The sequence below is a fragment of the Temnothorax longispinosus genome, chromosome 2 (assembly GCF_030848805.1).
Source record: "Temnothorax longispinosus isolate EJ_2023e chromosome 2, Tlon_JGU_v1, whole genome shotgun sequence".
Classification (NCBI taxonomy): domain Eukaryota; kingdom Metazoa; phylum Arthropoda; class Insecta; order Hymenoptera; family Formicidae; genus Temnothorax; species Temnothorax longispinosus.
Genome location: NC_092359.1, coordinates 1,582,479 through 1,605,770, shown reverse-complemented (window position 1 = coordinate 1,605,770; position 23,292 = coordinate 1,582,479). Strand labels below are relative to the sequence as shown.

General features: G+C 37.9%; 1 protein-coding gene across 7 annotated transcripts; it reads left to right on the top strand.

Moving 5' to 3' along the window:
- Positions 1-5,435: 5,435 nt before the first annotated feature.
- Positions 5,436-23,150, top strand: LOC139809199 (43 kDa receptor-associated protein of the synapse homolog). 7 transcript variants are annotated; one of them, XM_071771931.1, is made up of 10 exons: positions 5,436-8,471; positions 13,117-13,339; positions 17,029-17,180; positions 17,858-18,004; positions 18,345-18,504; positions 19,072-19,272; positions 19,625-19,723; positions 20,023-20,108; positions 21,066-21,257; positions 22,405-22,584. In XM_071771931.1, exons 1-10 carry the CDS (start codon positions 8,434-8,436, stop codon positions 22,421-22,423), a joined length of 1,317 nt encoding a protein of 438 aa, XP_071628032.1. In that variant the 5' UTR covers positions 5,436-8,433; the 3' UTR covers positions 22,424-22,584. The 7 variants fall into 7 exon arrangements, 6 of the variants coding, with proteins under 6 accessions (XP_071628032.1, XP_071628030.1, XP_071628029.1 ...); XM_071771929.1 differs by having other exon boundaries at positions 21,051-21,257; XR_011731051.1 differs by lacking the exon at positions 20,023-20,108 and adding an exon at positions 22,782-22,921 and having other exon boundaries at positions 5,437-8,471; positions 21,051-21,257; positions 22,405-22,704.
- Positions 23,151-23,292: the final 142 nt, after the last annotated feature.

Here is a 23,292-nt window from a genome sequence, read left to right as displayed (position 1 = left end):
CACACGCACCCCGCGCGACGACGACCTAACCGCCTAAACACTCTCAGGGTGGTGGATGTCGATCCGCAGACACACGCACCCCGCGCGACGCGACGACCTAATCGCCTAAACACTCTCAGGGTGGTGGATGTCGATCCGCAGACACACTCACCCCGCGCGACGCGACGACCTAATCGCCTAAACACTCTCAGGGTGGTGGATGTCGATCCGCAGACACACGCACCCCGCGCGACGCGACGACCTAATCGCCTAAACACTCTCAGGGTGGTGGATGTCGATCCGCAGACACACTCACCCCGCGCGACGCGACGACCTAATCGCCTAAACACTCTCAGGGTGGTGGATGTCGATCCGCAGACACACGCACCCCGCGCGAATCTACGCCCTATAATCCACCCGTAATCTCGCAGGGTGGGGTGGGTGTCGATCCGCAGACACACGCACCCCGCGCGAATCTACGCCCTATAATCCACCCGTAATCTCGCAGGGTTGGGTGGGTGTCGATCCGCAGACACACGCACCGCGCGAATCTACGCCCTACAATCCACCCGTAATCTCGCAGGGTTGGGTGGGTGTCGATCCGCAGACACACGCACCGCGCGAATCTACGCCCTATAATCCACCCGTAATCTCGCAGGGTTGGGTGGGTGTCGATCCGCAGACACACGCACCGCGCGAATCTACGCCCTATAATCCACCCGTAATCTCGCAGGGTTGGGTGGGTGTCGATCCGCAGACACACGCACCGCGCGACTCTACGCCCTACAATCCACCCGTAATCTCGCAGGGTTGGGTGGGTGTCGATCCGCAGACACACGCACCGCGCGACGCGATGTCTTAAACGCTTAGCTTCGTAAGCGTAATGGAAGGATATTTAATAAGAAGAATAAAGGCTCTTCTCTCAGAATATGTTCGATTTCGTGATTTGACTTTATTATACTTAAAAATTACGTAGTAGTAGTCGTCGTTAGCTTATTACCGAAACCACTGCTTCCGGGAACCGTGAAAAAAACTCGAAATTAATTTCGGCCCTGCAACCTTTATATTCAACGAGGCACCAAACTAGGCGCCGCAGATGGGTCTTATAGAAACCGACGAGAAATAACTCTACGATAATAGTTATTTGTGTAACAAGTGCGGGAAGTTGAGAATTGGACACGAGTGCGGAGTGGACGCACGAGCCGAAGGCTCGTGCGTCCACTCCGCACTCGTGTCCAATTCTCATCCCGCACGTGTTACACACCCTATTTTATATTACAAAGTGCGTGGAAAGTGGCCCATTATTGCGCGCGCGTCATCTGTGCGACGGATGGCCGATTCCATACACGAGTCAAAACAGTGCGGTAATGTTTACATTACCGCACTGTTTTGACTCGTGTATGGAATTGGCTATTTGTCGCACAGATGGCGCGCGCGTAATGGGCCACTTTCCACGCACGTGTGATATAAAGATCGTTACGACTCTCCATCGGAACAAACCATGCATTTGCTAACGTCCACCTGACGCGAGGGACAGCGATAAGTTCCTATCATCGAGGCAGCGATCGCGTCTATAAACGTGAAAATAACACGATGTTTGCATTAACTTTTTACGATTTAATATATGATCATTGTCTTAACATCGAACCTTTTCACATTTTTATTCAATAAATTATATTACTTGTACTAATAGTGATAATTTCTAATACGAAATTTAGAATAAAAAATCTCCCGAATTTATTAACAATCTTTTAATAAATTATAAAAATTACTAAAGTTTTAAAAAGTAAACCGTTTACTAAACGCGTCATGATTTCCGTCTTATTATACACATCCGATTACATTTACGCAATTAATATTATACAGTTAATATTATATTACAGTATATATTTTCGATATACATATACAATACATATATACAAGTACATAATATTTTACAATGTCTGTAAAAATTGGTATTACTTAATATAAAAAGTTAGAGTATTTAATATATAAAATACTAATTTTTAATATATTAAATAAATTTTAATATAAAAATTATTTAATATAAAAAAATTAGTAATATTTAATGTGTACTTCTTGAGTTATTATTAAAAATATAATAATAATAAATATAATTATATTTATTATTATTATATTAAAGTTTTTACTATTATTTCGCCTACAATCTTTTTCAACTATCGAATTATATCCCCTTGTTTCTCTCCCTGCCCGAATCCTTTTTTTTTTTTTTTACGTGGTGGAAATCTTCTACTGCCGGGACCAAGTTCCAGCAGCCCCCTAGTTGAAGGGAAGACCCTCCGCCTCCTGGAAAAGACGGGGGAGTGTCGGATTTTTACCGACTAAAAAACACCACGAGTTCCTTCCTGACGTACTACGAGGGGGCCCCGGGAAACGCAATGATACCATCCGGGGCCGTGCCTGAATCCCTACCTACCCGAATTCCTACCTATACTGTGTGTATCCCTACCTACCCGTATTTCGAGCTATAGTCCTACCAATATTTCCATTTTACCCCAAAAATATTTCTATTATTAATTCCGTTATTTATTTGAGAATATTGATTGTCCGTTTCTTTGTTACCCGTTCTTTTAATTTGAAATTGTAATCAAGTACGGACAAAAAAATTACTTTGCGTTATATAAATATCTCAATTATATTCTGCAAAAAATTAAATTTTATAATTATGACAAAATTAAAAAATAATGGAAAATTTCGGGAGGGAAGGGTATTAATGTTCCAACGATAGCTGTGTTTCAAGACCGACAAATAATCGGCGCAGTTTATTAAGTTGGAATATATGTAGATAGGTACGTATATACATTTTAATTCGTTACTTCTGTAACTATTAATTCTCTATTTGCGCACCACGTACCGCGCTTGACTCGTATCGTCGTCTATTAATTTTTAGAATATAATTAAAGAATATAATTTTTACAAAGAATAAACATTAATTAGTGAATTTAATTTTTACACTACAGTTTTGGAATTGAAAGATTGGATTATTTCCTCTATTTTGTATTTAGATGTTGATTCAGATGTATCTTCAGTCATAATACAGCCAGCAAGCGACACAAGTCGACACAAACGTCGTTTTATCTTTCTTTTTTGGCAATGAGTAACAAAGACAAAACGACACTTGTGTCGACTTGTCACTTGCTAGAAAGCTTCCTATATATGTTTTAAGATTTGCCCGTTACTTTACTTTCTGCCCTAGGAAGGAAAGTGACCACTTTCGTCCTTGTTTGGCGGGAGGAAAGTAACAACTTTCCTCCCTGGCGTAAAATTGGCCACTTTCGTCCCTCTCTACAGGCATGGAAAGTCAAACTTTCCGTGGAGGTGTTGTGAAAAGAAATTATGCATATGTTGCAGCCAGTTTCGAAAGAAACTTCTCAATTATCGGCACGGGGACAGATGGAGAGGCGGCGGCCACCGTTTCTCAGAGCTTCCACTAAAGCCAAGGAGGTAAAAAAAAAGAACAAAGCGCATTATAAACGCACTGACGGTTCTATATAAAAATTAGTGTGCTTGAGCTTTTCTTAAAATTATTATACAGAATAAAAAGAATTTTTCTCTTAATTTGAATATAATTAAATTAATTAAAAATGTAATTTAATTGCCTTTGTTAATATACATATAAAAAACGTTAATAAATATATCTATATATATAAAAAAAACATTCTCAATTTCGATAAAGAGATAGAACAGTATGTGCGCATGATGTACGCACAAGCGTACCACGATTATTGTGATTTAAAATTATACTTTGTATTATAATCAAAATTGGTTTACGTTTAATTTAAAATAAAATTCTATGTATGAGTTCAGATTTATAAAATTTTTGTGTTATAACATATGCTAATAAAAATTTTGTCTATACGTAATTTCCACGGCAGCGAAGCAGTTAGTTACGCCAGTGAATCTGACGTCACCATTGCCGTGGCAACTCGTAATACACAATAAACAGAATTCTAACCAAATTTAAAGATGCACATGACTTCATGTGTGCTCTTGATACGCCATTTGATACTTACATTTATTTTGTATATTTATATAAATTATTGATATAATATCTATTTATACTGTATTAAAAATAATTGTGGATAAGTTCGAATTGGAATAAATCATATCTTAATTATGAAATATAATTTTAAATAAAAATTTTTAAAGTAAATAATTTCTTGACAACATGTTTTATTTTGTACGTACGCAGTTCCTCTTCCTTGCATTGATTTTTTTTTATATTTATATCAAATTACCGAAAAATAGAATTTAATGTACTGGTGCGAGAATGTAATATAAAAGACTTTTTTTTAATTTAATAAAAATAGAACACGATTTTACAGCGATAAAGTGGAACAGAAAATTATACGTATTTACAGACGGAACGAAGCACTGGGAGTAATAAGATGGATTCTGCACGCAGCGGGGGTGCTATAGACTTATTAAAATAAAACACGATATTTTAAAATGCATGTGTACTTCTTTAAACTATAGATACCAAAAGATAAACACGTAACTAAATCACAGTGTAAATTTTTAATTAAAGGCTTACAATAAATTAAGCATCCTAAGATTGTTCTCTTCAACTAATTTCAAGAATCTTTCCTTGAGAGAATTTTAATCTAAAAAATTAATTGGCAAATATTTTAAGGTCAACTAATCTACTCGAACCCCACAGAAATTTATACTTAAAATGTAATGAGTTAAAAATATAGCATTCTCTACTTTAAAATACATGATATTTATTTTTATTATTATAATCGAAAACGTTTGCAGACAACCGGTCCAGAAAGATCGTATTCATCGGTCGTAGACTATAATTGTGTTTAGCCAATAGTGAACACGCGTGTCGACACGTCGATACGTTTAAAGAGTTTGCTGTGACCGCTGTAAGTTTTGGTAACGAGATGAAACTTGGCTATCCACAACGTCTGACGTAAGGTTGAAGGCGCACAGGGATAACGATGGAAAGACGGACAGAGATCAAGAGTCGAGCGAAGCTGATGGGCGAAACAGGGTGAGAGAGCGGGAGCGAAAGGAAAAGGAAGAAGAGGGGGGAGAAACTTTCGTCGGAGGACGGTTTGCTCGCGATAGAGACCGGAGGAGCCTGCGATAGAGGACAAGAGGACGCGGCGGGGGATGAGAAAACGAGGGAGGAATAGGGTTGGAAACGCGGGAGAGAAGAATGGAGGCGAAGGTTGCGGGACGCGCAGCAGCGCGGCGCCGAGAGAGGAATGGGATATAGAGGGAGAGAGGGAGAGAGAGAGAAAAAGAAAGAGGGAGCGAGCGCGAGGGAGAGGAAAGAGTGAGACGGAGGTAGAGTGAAGGGTGGAGAACGGCGGCGGAACAGGGGTGGTACACGGGTGAGGAGAGAGAAAGCCCGAGGCGGGGGTTCGTGGGGGGTAGGATCGGTTGGGTCGTATGTTGCGGGCTGCTGCGGCTCGGGCGCGACAGTTCTGCTCCGGCCACCGGCGGTAGATTTTCGCGGGTGCCGCGCGGCGTACTTCCGCGAGAGGACCAACCCCATACGCGCGCCAGCGAGGGAGAGAGAGAAAGAGAAAGAGAGAGAGAAAGGGACCGAGGGGTGGAAGGAAGGAGGGTGTGCGAGCGCGCAGCGGGGCTCCTCTCTCGATCCGCATCGCGCGCCCGTAACCTTCCGCGGCCTCGGCTGTCCTCGTTGCCGATAACGAGCGGCCGCGGGGCGGTTTTCCGCGCGCGCGGCGGAGCGGCGGCCGAAGACCGAGCGCAGCGGTGGTGCCGGGAACGGCGAACGAGGGGAACGGGGACGACGGTGGCACAGGACGGAAGGGGGACAAGGCCGGAACGCGGCGGCCTGAAACCGAGACGGACGGGGGATCAATCGGCGACGGCATGAGGAGACGCCTCGGGGCGCCCACCACGGCTACTGTCTCATCGTCAGCGAGCGAGAACGGCCGCGTTGCCATTGTCACTACGCGCCGCTGCTTGGCACACGAACGTACGCGACCGCTCGGCACGCGATGGGCGCCGGATACGAACGTTGACTGCCTGTCGGACGTGTCGCCGCGGCCACCTCGGAAGGGACTCCTGTCGTCCCCGATCTAAAAATCGCGATCTAAATCGCCCTCTCGCACGCAAAAAACTCCGGCTGTATCCTCGTGCGACGGATACGCGCGTATCCTCGAGAACAACGCGGGGAGGGAGAGACGCGCGACAGGATTCCAAGGGCTAAACGACACGCGCACCCTGCTGCTGCTGCTGCTGCTGTTGCTGCTGCTGCGCGAATACTCCGTTGTAAACGATATATAGAAAGATACGTAGCGACGAAGAGATCTTCGCACACACGTGGCGTTAAATCTCTCGAGATAATCGCCGAAACGAAAGGGAAGAAACGGCGATAGTTAATGGAATTAGGAGAACGCTCGATGGATCCGCCCGGAATTTCGCGAACGGGTATCCGCGTATCCCACTTGCGCGAGCTCTCGCGAAGTTAGAGCGCTCCACGGTAGAGGGGTGGCTTCGGAGGGGGAGAAAAAGCGCGCCGGGGGTCATCGACGGTAACTGGGACACCGCGAGCCGACGCGATCCTAGTTTCGGGGACAGCGCGTCCCTTAACCTTCTCGGTGCTGAACACGCGTCAAAACTGAGAGAGTCGGAAAGTTTTGTAAAGTAGGAGGAGAAGGAGATTTGAAAGGAAGAAAAACGATCGTTCCGGGGCTTCTCCCCGTCGACTAATCGTCACTACTACGCCCCGGATTTACGTAGACGTATTACTAAATGTGAGTGATATATAGCAATCGTGTGGAGTCTTTCCATCCCTGTCGTTAATCTCGAAGCAGCGAGAAGAGCGCATTTAAGCGCATTTAAGGCTAAACGCACGTTCAGCACCGTCCGACACGCCGGAATAATTTTGGGGCGACCGATTACTGTACTTAGTACAGTGAAACATTAATGCGTTCGATAAAAAAAACAAGTGCGTATACACGCATGTATATACGGGTACACACAGACACGCACACAAACGCGGAACACCGCACGAATCTATATTAGATACATGTATACACATACATGTTAAAAATTTATTTAAATACATCGTAGATAAATATATTATAAATATTATACGTGTGTTAAACCTTTTCATAGAGATCTAAATATAACGACGTTGACAAATTACATAGTATATCACGTTACGCGATTCTCGATAATCAAATATCGATAATTCGACCGCACGGAAAAAAATAATACTCGCGAGAGAGAGAATAACTCCTAGAGAAAATTAAAAATCGTACAACCGAAAAGAGAAGCGCGAGCGGGGAAAAACAAAGAAAAGTTACTCGCTCCTACGAGGCAGTTACGCGTTCTACGAGGACACGGAGGAAGAGCGAGAGGAAGGAGATACTTAAATACTTGTACCGTGAGACTCGAGCGGTCGTATGCGTTACATGTGGTAACGAAAGTCGAATACCTGAAACAATCCTTATCGATCAGCCGATCGAAGAAACTGCCACGAAACATTTGCCAATTACGTTAACGGAAAGAAAAAAAAGGAGAGAGAGGAACTTACGGGACTCTCTATTCTTCGTCAATGCGCGCAAGTACTCGCGCGAGTCCACGGTGCTCAATTAGGCATATAAGTACAAAGACACGCAGGCGTGCAAATTATTTTTCTCGATCGAGATGTGCATCCCTATATACGTTAGCAAGTAAGCGCATCGAGTCTGTCCAAAAAAAATCCCCTGAGTGAGGAAACCAACTCAAACGATCCTCGATCTACCTCAACGACTGTCGGCTCAGCCTCACTTCCTTCGAGCGTATCCCACGGCAAGAAATCATTAAGGGAGTACCACTATTGCGAATCTCGTCCAACTGAAAGTCCTAGAACTTAAAATCTTCTGACCATCGACCCTCGATTATTGTCACTTCGCATTCTCGGAGCAAGATACCCTTACACGATCCACCGCATAAGTTACTGAAGTCAAGTTCTCGATCGAACTCGAGAGATTTTTCGACGGGCGCTTAATTCCGTTGCTCGCTACCGATACGAATATTTCGGCGCTATTAAACATGAGAAACGCCGAATAAATTTGTAAGATGATCGATGTAAGCGGACGCGCAGCCCTCGTGTGTTTCGAGTCGCGCGAAATCTCGATCGTTGTTCGCTCAATCCTCGAGCTCGTCGGGCGATAGATAAGACTCGATAGTAATTGTTACATACAGCGAGTATCTGTCTTCGGGGTCGATTGAATGCTGACGATTAGGGTCTCAAGTCGACGCACGTTACATCGTGCGTGATCACGCGTTGTGCATTTCGCAAATCAAGGAAGTGATATGCTCTATCTCACGCGGATGCGCGGACATGATAATGCTGGCGGCGAGAGATGAGATTAGAGCGCCAAGAAGAAGAGAAAGAGAGAAGAAACAGCTGCATCGCGGGACAAAGAGAAGGAGCCGCACTAAGAAAGACATACAGCCATGTCATGGGAGTCTATCTCGTCCAGGGATTACCTCGGGTAAGTATTGTTGCTTACAGCACGAAATAAATTAGCAAATTCCAATTACGAATTTCAAAACACAAGAATAGCTACATATGATCTAATACAGTACATTTTGATTATTAAAAATTGATTATTCGTTAGAAAATAATATTATTGCAAAAGCGTACGTAATAATAAGAAATTTATATTTAATTTTCACTTTCATATCGTTGTATTAATGTTAACGGACAATTGTTCGAGCATTTACTTTAAGAAGGAATGGACAATTGTAATAATAATAATAATAATAAGCTGAGAATTACTTATGTTGATATACATAAATATATTTTGATTATCTCGTTATTTATTAGGTTCAGAGTCAATAAATGGTAATACATACTTTTACTCAGAATTGAACGTACTTTCTAATTGCGACATGAAAAATATAATATTCTATTTAAGAAACAAAATTAACTTTTAAATCTCTGCAATCCTTTTACTTATAAAAAGAGGTATATACTATAACTATGTAATAACCCTCTTAAAATCATGCAACTTTTGTAGGTAACAAGTTTTCAAAGCATAATTTGTAAGTTATTGAAAGCAAATTAGATCCTTCATTCGATATATATGTATATCACATTATCGTTTTGTGGCATTCTATTCAACATCTGGATTTGTCATTCATATGTAATTATTTATTAATAATTAATTATTATGAGAAACATTAAAAACATATTCTATCTAAATATTTTATTATAATTTCTATTTTTACTACAAGAATTATTTACTACATAGCGCATATCAAAGTAATCATCAATTCTTTTATTAAAAGAAAAAAAAGTAAAATATATAGTGGAATCCGTTTGTACACATATACGTTTAAAAATCATACAGCAAATATACATGCTTGCTTGAAATATGAAATAAACGGTTACTACATCTTTCTGAAAGAAAAAAGAATATAAAAATACGCGTTTCTCACGTTTATAAATCTAAAACAATGATTAGAAAAATAGGAAAATGTTAAGACCTGTCTTACATATGATTATAATTCATTGAATTTTTCACCCTTTTTTCCAGATTGTAACAGCCAATGTATGAGTTGTCAAGATAATTTTCAACATTAACTTATTCTCTCTGCTCGACTTTACATTCATCGTTATTTATACTATAACATTACAATATCTTGATCCGAGTGATCTTATTAGCTACCCAGATTCTTTTAAATCTTTTAAATCATTTTCGTTTGCTTTAACAAAGAAATTATTATCCAAAATATAAACAATAATCTTTTATATAATACTGAAATTATGACATGTAATTACATTTTTTAAACATATATTAGATAAGCAAATGTAACGAAAAACAGCATATATTTATTGTAACTAGAGTGTGTTTCAGTAGCCTTTTAAAACGTCCTTAACTTAATATAAAATTCTGTGCTTTGTAACATTATAAATCGATGCAAAAATGTATAAAAACAAGTTTCAGTAAGGCAGAAATGACCTATTAAGGTCCAACGAAATAGGTCGCTCTTCATTTTGCTAATTAATATAATAAAAGAGTAATTATGAAAAATGCTTTCTTGTATAATAATAAAAAATCATATTTGATATTTAGAGAAATCACTAAAAGAGCAAATGGGAAATTACGTAAAAAAAAATCGTTGCTAATAGCTATTGTATTGAAAAAGCAATATCGTAAAATCTTAATTTACCCTATTAAATACTTTTTCGGATTTTATTTGGATAACCTTTGTGACAAGCAGAACGCGTTGCAAGAATAAATTTTATGATACAGAAATAGAACTATTGTGAATCAGAAATCCTATGATTATAATCGGATACGTTAATTATGCAAACATTTTTCACGCTATTTAAAAAAGTGTCGTTGACTTCAAACGAGTTTCGCATAAAGTCATTGCGAGATCAAGTACGGACAGGATGCTTAAGGGAAGTGGAAGGCGATGGGGGACGACAGGGGCAGAGGCAGGTGCCTTGTATTTCGTTGATCGACCTCGACGCGTGGAAGAACCGGGGGATGGTTCGATTTTCCACTTAGAATCGCAACGCCGTACCGTATCTCGTAGCTCGCGAGTAAATGGGTCAGCAAAAGAGGTCGCAGGTGCCTCGCCCACCTAGCGAACGTAGTGGGAAAGCGATAGAGTGTCGTATACTCTTCGCTTTACACGATACGGGCTTGTATACACACATACACACCGAGGGCACAAACGAGCGGGTATGCGCGCGCGCACAGGCACGCGACTGTTTTGGGAAGAACTTTATCAGGAGTGGAAAGTAATTTGCGACGGAAGGCGTGATTTTCACGGGGTTGTGCTATCGAGCGTTAGACACAAGATAGTTCTCTTTTGCTTTAATTAGTTTTCACGTCACATGATTACTAAATTAATACTCCTTAGCAATATTTTCCGATAATATATACTATTATATAGTCATTATTTAGCGATTTCCTTAATGCATTAAATGTACCATAATATTTGTTTTAATTTAAAAAGTTGTTATTCTCGTTGCGAAAAAAGTAATCTTCTTTTGGGGAAAGTGTTGACAATTATAAAAATCAATGATACTTTAAAAAAAAATATGAAAAAAAACACGAGATCTACTTTCATACACTTAATAAATAAATTATTAAAACGAAATAAGGTTAGAAATAGTTACTTATAAAAACCCTTTAGATATATGAGACTGTGAATGAGATATCCGGGAGGAAACAATAGTGTGTTGATTAATATTTCCATTAACGTTCAAATATACGTAAATATGTACAACGTGAAACTAAAAAACGTAAAAAATATCATTTGTTATCCTAATACATAAAAGAAACGAAAGAAGAAAATGTAGTTGATGACTGTAATTTAGGGCGAGTATATTTTCTAGTGAAAAGTTTCGCTGTGCCTCGGCACAGAATTGAAAGAAAAAGGATACAAATAAATTTCAGTTTTGTGGGATATAGAGCAAATGTGCAATGGTCGCATTGCGGTAGAATAGGTAAGAACCGTGATTTTACACAGGGTGTCCCAGACATATCTCGCTACCTTTCACCTAGAGACGGTTCGATCAATATGGAGTCGTTTTTCTTCTTTTCACGAAAAGATAAAAAGATGGTAGTCTCTGATGGAATTGTATAAAGCAATTAAACGTGATTGGCCTTTTGAAAAACTCAATTGCGCAGAGATGGTAATTATACCGTACCTTTTATTTAATTTTATGCGAATTGTAACGTGCATTGATTCAACATTTTAGATATATTAAGACAATTAATGCCCGAAATATAATAGAGCTCGCTTTAAAAACTGAGTTGCAGAATAAAATGAAATTTTGAGAGAGAGAGAGAGAGAGAGAGAGAGAGAGAGAGAGAGAGAGAAATTCGTTTGTGCGACTGAGAATTGATCCAGAAATTCATAAATGAAAAGCAATGCAGTAGCTACATATGGGATACCCTGTGTACCTTGTAACTTCCCTAACGCGCAGTTTGCAAACTCAACCTCTGGGACGACAGCCAAAAGCGGTTTATCTCTGCGTGCTCCTTCCGTTCGTCCTAGAAATAAATTAAGAGTCTGCGCATGTAACCTATAGGAGGTCAGTTGCCCACATCCATCATCTAACGCAGACATTTGACACGCACTCGCACGATATTGACTAAAGTGGAGAGAAACTTTACATCCAAAAAATGATGGTTCAAATTATATTTTTAAACATTTTACGAATCGCTAATTGTAACGTATAAATAGAAAATTAATAAAAATTTTTAATGGTAATGTTCGTACATATTATCGTATAACGTACGATGTAAATCGTATTATTTCTTAATTGAGCGTTAACATTTAAATTTTTTATTGCAAGTAAACTATAATAATTAATAATGTAATGACACGTCTATATAATATGGTTATGTATGAGTATAGGTACGTATACAATGTACATACGAGTAGAGAGAATATTTTTGCAAGAAATTTCTAAGAGATACATGATCCTAAAAAGAAATAATTGTAGGCGTATCAAATTAGAATACGTTATAGTTTCTTCCTATCGTGATAATATGTATTTAAATGTTCTTGTAATTTATTCTTATGAAATATTTTTGTACATACTAATTTACTGTGTATAAATTTTATGTGTCGTCGATTTACGCAATTGTCGAGAAGAGAACACAGTTCTACTTTATTATATCGCAAGTAAAAATCACCCAAGCGCGAGAAAACAATTTCAGAATTCCTACAGAACTTAAACGATCGATGTTGTGAAAATATCACAGAGCGCTCGGTTACGTCTTCTTTAAATTCCTTTCATCGGATTTTACGGAGAGTATGGAATTCCACGGCTGCTCTCTTTTGAGTCGACCTTTGCTATCTTTAAACAGTCAGCGATAGTGATCATGGCCTAAGCAGATTTTCCGATAATATAAAGTGATACTTGATAATAATACTTTTTAATAATTTCACGATACATTTGTCAAACAAATGATACTTTTGAGAATTTTATAGCAAATATTTGGATGGTTTGAAAAACAACGAAATATTAAATTTATAACGGACATTAAGTGATATATTAAAGTATAAAGTAATCGATAATTGTATCATTTATCTAAAGAGTTAATATTTGCGCCATACAATATCCATTTCATGGTATATATCATTGAACGTTTGGAAAATTTACAGCGGATCGGCGAGTCATCAACTCTCTGCGACCGCGCTGCTGGGTAGCCCTGATGGATCGAGACACCCACTCGACGTCTGCGAGTTCACCGAAGAGGATTACCGGCATCAAAATGGCAACGGTAATAATGGTCATTACCAAAATGGCAGGTCGGCGGGCGCTGGTATATGGGAATGTCTTATAAGCTGCAGAAAACGACTCGATCAACAATTAGCACGAAGGAGGGTAAGTATCTCACATAATGTATCCATTCTTCTTAATTCTCATGGGACAAGTGGAAATGAACGTTAGATTTAGTAGACAAATGATCTTGAATACATTAAGAGTCTTACTACAAAATTATATTCGATGATAAATTTCAATAAATAGTAAAAAAAAAGATGTATTTTAAACTTTTAAGTTAAATACATTAAATTAATAATATATTAACACGTTTCATGCCACGTGGATCACCGATGATCCGCACTGGACATTCCGTTCAGACCATTTGATTTTGGCTTTTTTATTATTAATAAGTACTTTCATATTAAATATTAATATTAAATAAATGTTTAATAAAAATATTTTTGTTTTGCATTGCATTTTGTACATAAGATTTTTTTATAATAATTTTTTTAGTTTTGTAATTATTATAAAACACAATTTTTTTAACTATAATAAACACATACTGAGTCATCGGTGATCCACGCGGTGTAAAGGACAAATTACGTACAATTAGTCGGGCACGAAACGTGTTAACCAATCATTTGATAAATATATAAAAAGTTATAAAGATAAATATATAAAAATTTAATAAACATAAACTTCCTATTAACCAAAGTAATATTTATCGGATTTTATTACAATTGCAAACTACAAACGTGAACAAGTAACAGAGATGCGTTAGATATAAATATCACATCTGGATATAATGTCGCCATTATTTGTCACGTTTTAATGCACGTTTCATTTCAAGTATCAATTTATTAATAAAGCTCTTACTTCGAAATGTGTGCCAAGTGTTTTATTTTGAAACGCGAGGGGCGATTATAATTTTAGACAAACGCGCTTAGAAGCGGAATTGGCTACACGCCACGATAACACTTACCGAATTATTAATGATCTTACAAATTAATTCAATTATAATTGATTCTTTAAACTATTACTTGACCATTAACCATTGAACTCGTCTAATGTGTCAAAGCGATTGGGGAGTATAATATGTCAAACGGGTATCTGTAACAGTATCCGAGGACCCTCTCAAGCAAACGACGGGGCATGACGGCTACATAACGAAGCATATTTCGCGGACGAGTATGCTTTATCGGTCACTGTCAAGTTCACGATGTGCATGCCGTAGCTGCGGTCACGCTATCCTTTCGTAACCACTAAAACCGAAGTACCGGTCGTACTGTGTTTACCGTTCTTGATGCGTTTCACCCAGAGAAACTTATGATTTCGTGTCCCGCGTCTGACAGCTTATTCATGATGCCTGCTTCATGTAGTAACAGGCGTAATTTGCGTTTACGTTTTCATCAAAGCTACCCGATAACTCAATCGAATTGTAAGATTATGGAAAAGTATAAAATTCATATTGTTAAGTCACATTTATCATTAAAAAATTATCATCAAAATTCATGGTTTCCCTTTTTTATTTTCTATGCAAAATAACTGCAAAAATTTAACGTTTTGTTACACATGCTACAATTTTAATAAACTTGATCACTACAACTTCAATGAATTATTAATATTTTAACGCAGAGAAAGAAAGAGAGAGAAACAGAAAGAAAAAAAAATTGTCTCAAAGATAATTGTTTAAAGATAAATTATATTTCTTTGTTGTATTATGTTAATGATTATAAGCATTAAGATTTATTCATGCAACCTTGCATGCAATCTATTTGATTTTTCTGAATACTGCCACTAATACCGCTGCTTATAATTAGTACTATTACTACTTTGTTCCTCAAATCACATTTCTCAAGGTTTCGCAAGATTGTCGAAATTATGGCAAATAAACAGGTTCGTGTATCACTAAACCTTTGCTCCTTACATACATATATGTATAATTTTAATGAACAGGAATTACATCCCTCGGTCGTGCACACGCACGAGATACATTTTTATGTGCCTTACGAGAAGCTATTTATATTTTATCGTAGGGTTTAATCTGCCAGGGACAAAGTTCATGGTTAAATCGATACGGCCTTCTACCTTTGCTCGTATTATCTACGTGAAAGCTATTGCTGCGTGATAAAGACCATAACACCTATCGTGACTTCTTCTTCCTGGATAAAGAAGCTCTATTACCTAAACCCCGTTTTACAAGACGTATAATTGAACGGTGTTACCGAAACATGAGTTTATTCACTAGGCACGTTGAGTAAACTTAATTTAAAATGCAATGCTATATTACTCTCTGTCCTAGTTACATGTACAATATATTTTCGCTTTTAACGTTAACGGATTAATTTATTTTTACATAATACTGTAGTAATTAAGCAATAAAATTAAATAGTGATTAAAAAACAATTTTTCCAAAAAATTTTTCAAAAAATTAAGAAAAACATATAGGAAGTTCACGGAGTACCATTTCATTTATTATATAAGTTATTTTTCAAAAGTAAAAGTTGGTCAGTCATTAAAAAATCAAATTAAATAAAAAGATTTTATTGATAAAAAGAATATATCTACAGTATCTACACATCTACTGTTTTTTTCTAAACGCTTTTTATATTAGCGCAGCTTTTTTATGCCTTCGTGTAGAATCCACCGTCTGGGAGTTCAACAAGTTCAACATCGCTGCTTTCTCCTCGCTCTCCTCGAATCGTTGAGAACCAAGCCTCACTTCTTGAAATGAAAGAAAATGACATCAGGAATTGTTCTCTCGCGTTGTGCAAAAAATTTGGCAATTTAAATGAGGAATTTTCGAGCATCTTCCGTATATACCGCACCAAGTGATTTTCACATTTTCTTCCAGCTGAAAAAGTAGCTCAAGTTTCAACGGTTCGCGAAGAGAGATAGAAGTAGTTGAAAGTAGCGACGCTGAACTCCCAGGCGGCGAATTTCTATGCAGAGGGCATAAAAAAGTTTATGCCTCAATATAAAAAATGCTTGGGAAAAAAAACGGTAACAACTAAGTAAAAAAATAAGGTATGTAAATATTTTTTTATCAATAATAAATCTTTTAATCTCAATTAGTTATTTTAATTAAGCTACGCTTATTTTTACATGCGCTGTACAACGCTTCTTTTGTAAAGAGAAAATGTAAATCTTTTTATATTTCGTCCGGAGACAAAGAGAGAGAGAGAGAGAGAGAGAGAGAGAGAGAGAGAAATATTATATACGAATTATATATAGAGAGAATTATATACAACTACGTGTCGTGCTTCATAAAATTACATTGTACGTTGCAAGTCATAAACAACGAGCTTTATAATAATTGTTTTATAATTATTGTCTATTAATATTGCCTGTATTAATAGTGTGTGCAATTTCCTCTTTGACTTGCTTATACGCTCTTGAACATTGCATCTCCGCTTAAGAGGGCCGTTATTAACTCAATGTCAATTTCATGAGCATCGATCTCAAGGTCTCATTGGGCGTGCGGGTCTGACTATAGTTGATATGAGGAAACTGGAAATGTGCTGGGATATTCGATAAACAGTCCAGATACAAGGACGTGTGCGATCGGCAGAAATTCAAGGATTTATCGAGATAAGGTGTTAAATCACGCGATGTGAATTTCATAGATGAGTGATTTAAAAAGGCGATGAATGATTAATAAAATTTTATTTTCTCTCCCGCGCTCGGAGCTCGGATGTCCGAGCTCGTTCTTTATAACGCCCTTTGTGAGGGATTTCGCGATAAATAAATCAGCACGTGCAGCAAATAGGGCACGTGAAGTGCTGAAATTCCATTATTTTGTGACTCAGGTGGAGCAAGGATTGAAATTGTACCGGGCTCATAAACAACAAGCCGCGGTTAGAAAATGGAGGGGCGCCTTGAAGAGCATCAGACACCGCGAAGATAAGTTTGCTCTTCTCGGTTACTTGTATCAGGCGTACATGGATTGGGGCAAATACAGGTAGATCATAGTAGTATGTAAGTTGTAATGTTTTTTCCGGTTCTATTGTCACCTTTGCTTGCGCTATTTTCACATACACAAAGTGAAAAATCCGCATAGACGTATATAATAAACTGAGCATTCCCATTGGAGATCTTCCGGCAAGATCTGAAGGGCAGACGACATGCTTGCAGCTTGCAGCACTGATCTCTGTATATAACAGCACAAAAATTTCTTTGAATACGGCATCCAATGTTATATAAGAGATCAGTGGCTTGCAGAGACGATTTTAGGTTAGGACCTAAATGTTAGAAAGGAAATCGTCTCTGCAAGCTTCCTGCAAGCATATTTTCTCTTCTTCAGATCTTGTAGGAAGCTTTCCAATGGGAATGCTTAGTTTATTATATACGTGAATACGTCTATGGTTATCGATATTATTAAAAATAATCTGGAGAGAGGGAGTAAACAAATCAAACCGGATATTAGTTTTCATTTGAAAGGTATTATAAATATATTACGATATATCTTATTATTAAAAATTAATATATTAAGAATGTCCAACATTCCATTTAAAGATTAAAGTTGAGTTTTTCAGTTTTATGACTGTTTCACTCTTCTTTCCTCCTTACGAAAGAGTGTTGCCCTTTCCAATATTTTAATACTATGATTCTTCCATCGTGCAATTTTTCTCCTTTTAGAGACAGCATTGAATTTGGTAATAAGCAATTATGCATTTCGGAGGAGTTGGATTCGCCAAACATGCGGGCAGAAGCGTATTTGAACTTGGCCAGGGCTCACGAGAGATTAGGCGCCCTGGATAGAGCGTTAGATTACGCTCGGCACAGGTTTGAGCCTCTTTCATTCGTTATACGACCTATGTAAATAAAATAATGTAATGTCAACTTTCGAGAAATCTAAAATAGATGCGTAACATACGCGGTATATCTGTATTTCTCCATTGTAATACAGTTAATAGTTGTTGATAGAGCGTCGATATAAGTCGAAATGTATCTAATGTACCTCTGATTATGATCTTAGTGGTGATAATTCTAAATTTGAGGAGAGAGATAATCGAGACCGTTCGTAATCAATAGACGAATATGACGTCAATTGTCTAAGCAATGATTTTTATTGACTATCTACATGTGTATGTATGCTAATATCTATAATTTTGCATTCTCGCAGCTTGTATAACGAGTGCGATCAGTGCGCGACTGCTGGATTAGTTCACTTAACCGTAGGCAGAGTCCACTTAGAGCTAGCAGGATTCTGTAAAGCCTTGGAAGCGTTTCAAAGAGCCCACAAAATCGCCCACTCCATTCAAGATCCCTCCTTAGAACTGCAGGTAATTAGGTCCCTTTGTTTGCTAGTTTCCTCTTTCGCACGAGTATGTAAGCGCGCATTGTTGTTACGATGTTTGTTAATTAATGGACGGCGCAGGAACGATTAGAAAAGCAGCAGTTGTGACTTGCGAGATAAGCTGATCTCATTTTTCATATCGCCTAATCTTTACTATATTTCATTTCTCGATTAGTCGATTACCTGCATCTTTAACCCACTTGCGTCGTGCACTTGGCGCTATCTGGATACTCGAGCAAATCAGTTTTCTCTGCGATAATTAATACTCCAAAAAAAAAAAAAACTATTTCGTAATGTAATGAATTTGCGATGAAGCATTTTTATTCCTTGTTTCGGAAATTTTATTTTTATAACATCGACATCTAATCTAATGAAGGAAGAAGATTAGGTCGCAATCAAAAGATGTTTTGGTAATATTTTCTTTTCTTTCTTTCATATAAGACATACTATACTCGAGCTAAGGCTCATGTAGAAGTTTTCCTTCATTGATAATCTCTTAGTACGTTCGCCCATGATAGTGACCTACTCTGATTACGTGGGATTTCTTTTCCAGGTGTACGTCGGTTTGTCGGAACTCTTCTGCAGATTACAAGACGCGGACAAGAGCGCGAGATACGCGGCAAGAGCTTACGATCTTTCCAGAAGTTTACAGCTGGGAGATCTGAATTCGCGTCATCACAGAGCGGCGTTATTACAAATGGCCGCGGCGCTTAGGAAAAAGGGCGAGCTAGGCGACGCTCATGATTACTGCTCGGTAAAGTTTCAACTTGAAATTTCTCAGGAAAGAGAAAAAGAGAGAAAAGAAACTTACGTCAAAGATAGAAATCAGCGTAAAATTGTATAACCATTAAACGGTTTAAAATCAAAACGATATCGCGAATTTTTCCCACCAACTTTTCATTTTCAATCTCACAATTCTTTTTCCTCCGTCACGCGATATATTCATGTTTTGTCAAAGACATAAATATTTTCGAAGGAAAAGTTCCGTGCAAGAAGCGTCGCGTAATTTATCGAGAATGTTTTATAGGGAAGATTGTATTGATTAATCGAGACCATAATAATATTATTTAGCGATGATATCAATTTCGTTTATGCATTATGCACAGGAGGCAACGCGACTGTCACTAGTTTCTGGCGACCAAGCCAGTTACGCTCGAAGCATCCGTATTATGGGAGACATTTATAGAAAAAAGTCGGATATAAATGTGAGTAATTCACACTAAGTTATCGGTATGCCCTTTCTCTTAGCTTTTCACATTGAATCTTCTAACAATAATATCGCGGGTAATTTTCTTACCTCATTCTCTTTTACTCATATTAATTACAAATAGATGTTTTACGCGATTCTCATGCATAAAGTTTACTCGAAAAGCGCAATAATAAATGACATTTGAGGATAAAGATCTTTCCTTTTTCAAACATTCATATGTAAAGGCTGTTATCGCATAATAGGAAATAACGTCAATATATTTATTTGCATATTGCATCAAAAACGTTTCTACAGATAGATTTTTTATCAGCATTCACGTCAAGTGCTACGATGCTATCAGAACCATTCACAGCCTCATTGTTCGTTCCAACATTGTTACGGTACTGTCATCGGTGATAAAAAAAAAACGCCATAACTGAAGCGTTCCTTTGCATGTCACGCATGTTACAAAAGCGATTGTATCACGCTTGCAACGCATACCGCTTTCGTTTTGCTTTTGTTGCTGTAAAACCCTTTGAGTGTTGTTGAAGAGTAAATGACAAAAATTTGATGAAACATCCATGTTAAAGCAAGATAGAATATCGAAAGCGAATATTAAATTGCAGATTCTAAAACGTTTCCATAAAAGGAATATAAAAAGTTATCATATTTTTGATATTTTACGCGTTCGTTATTTATATTTACATGTGTACTTCTATTTAGACAAATTGGTATAAATTAACTAGGTAAATTTAATTTATAACTTACATTTACCAGATTCAATGTAAACTGGTTTATGTTATACAATGATTAATATTATTATATAACAATAGTACCTAACAACAGAAATACATGGAAATTATAACCCAGAGAAACAATCTGTAATTCTGAGATTATATGCATTCAATGCAATGTGTTTGATTATAAACTTTAGCTAAAATTACAAACAGATCCCGAAAAACTGGACAATATCTGATCACTTTAGTAATTTATCAAATTGTCATGTTATTTATCAAATGTCATGTAATTTATTAAATTACTACGTTATTATGACGTATTAAATCATATATTAAACCTCTCTCTATGTTCCAACAAATAAAGTCATATAATATTTACTCATATAGTAAAATAATATATATCATTACGAATACTGATAGCGATTTTTGTCTCATTTGCTGCTTGCTCGAATGTCGGATATGATTGCGCTTTTGAGCGATAGAAGCTGCCTGTTGAATTTAATCTGTCTTTTAGTTGGCGATCGCGATGCATATATAATTAGCCTTTAGTTCACGCATCGCGTACGCCGGCCAGCTTGTCAGAGCGATAACATCGGTGAGATAAAGATGGACGTTTTGCAGAAAGCGTTCCGACAGTATGAGAGCGCGATGGGCTCGGCGGCCGCGACTGGCGATCGACTATGCCAGATGGAAGCGATGGACGGCGCGGCGAGATGCCTGGAAGCTCTCAGGCTCCAGCACAAGATATGCAATTGCAGACCCCTCGAGTTCAATACTAGGCTCCTGGAAGTGGCGGGGTCGGTTGGCGCCAAGGTAAACTGCCAATACAGATCACGGATTGTGATGCATGTCGTTCATTCCATTTTCACAGAAACAGAGAGGGAGAGAGAGAGAGAGAGAGAGAGAGAGCCAGAGAGCATTGACGATATACTGTGAAATCAATTTCCTTCCTTCTACCAGACGTGAAAACTTCGGAGTTTTTCTCCTTTTCTTTAGTCTTTGAGGATCAATGCAGCTCAAAACAAATGCAGTGAAGTTTCGCTAATTTGCAACGAATCGAATGTACTGAAGGGAAAGTTAATTCTATTGATTTCAGAAATTAGTTTAGATATAACGTGAGATATACCTAGTTAACTCTTGCCTCGAGATTTTACTCAAATAAACAAAATTTCATATCCTTTATCTTACAAATTTTGTGACATTACAATTGAAGGTGATTCTAACATTAAAATAAATTATAGATTATATTATTTAGAGATAAGATTGTAGATATTTACCGCTGAGATTGTAGATTATTTACAATGAAATTTATAATTGATAAATTTTAAATACAAAAGCATCAGCACAGAGTAATAGAAAAAGTTTCGTCCGAGGCTAAAGATGCGTTGCATGCATTGTTTATCCACACACATCTAAAGACTATCGTGAGTTCCAATGAAATGCCGAGAGAGCTATCGACACTACAACGCCGCTGGTACGTCGCACAAGTATTCCATGCATATATTACCACACTCACACGCCACGCGCACCGAATCCTCCCGCTATTTGTGTCTACGAATCAATGGAGCCGCTTCTCCATTTTGACGCTGTATATACGCGCACACGCAACCAATAACGTAAAATGTGCAGCTTCGTCGGTGCTGCCCAACAGAGCTCAATAAAGATTATTGTTAGTCCGCGAATTAAAACGGTAGGATATTTATAACTTTATTACCGTATCGTATCTTTTCTGCATACAATGAACCAAGGGTTATTAACCGAAGAACATTAATGAAATTCTTGCTGAATAAAATTCTTGCTGAAAAGGAGAAAAGAAAAGAGACAGAGGTATCTCTAATAACATTCTAATGCCACTGAAAAAAATGTCACTATAATATCACTTGATATAATTTACAAACCTACATATGATTCTCTGCGAGAAAAGTTCAAACTAAAATTATGAGAATCTGATTGCTTACAGCTTCTGGTGCGAACAGTAAGGTCCAGATTATCGAAAATTTACGGGTCTCTGGGAGACGAGGAGCAAAAGGGACATTATGAGAGATTGGCGATTGCGATGGAGGAAGATTTGGAGTTACGATGCGGAAGCTGCAATGAACCTTTCGGTCTGGAAGCTGATTCCCTGGAAGCATTACCTTGCTCTCACATATTACACGCTCGGTAAGACACGCGGAAAAACTTCAAGACTACTTTTCTGTTAAGAAACAGATGAGCTAAAGCAAGAATCAAGTATAACGTTGGAATCAAGTACAATAATAATGTTGAGTAAAATTCTAATTGCCAAGTCTTTCAAAAGAATATTTCTCCTTATTTTCTCGTGCAACATACATTTGGCAGATGCGCATACGACATCTTGAAAAGACGCGACAAGAAGAAGAAACGTTTATGCCCCGATTGCCACAAGTCTGTCAGTTCACGGCTGTACCTGCATTGCGAAGATCCTCATGGCATGAATACTCTAAATCATAGTTCCTTGAGCCTGGCGTCATTGAGGGCCAGCAGCCTAGCAACACTTGAGGATTGTCATGCGACGAGTAGCGTTTAAAAAAAAAACACGCGACGAATTACGTTTATTTTAACGCGTTGATATCCGCATGCGATTAGATAATTTTAAGGAATCATAATGTGGAAGATAAGAAAACCAAAGGAAAGTAGTACGATACAAAAAGATTTAATGGCAATAAAAAGTGCACGCCTCGATCCAGACTGTTGAATATTACTTCCCCTCTTTCCCAACAAATCTACACGTTTTTATCAAAGCAACTAAACATTTCCTCGGTCTATTTTATATTTATATAATAAAGCCATTTTTTCTCATAATTATAGAAACAGCATAAGATCGCTCTTT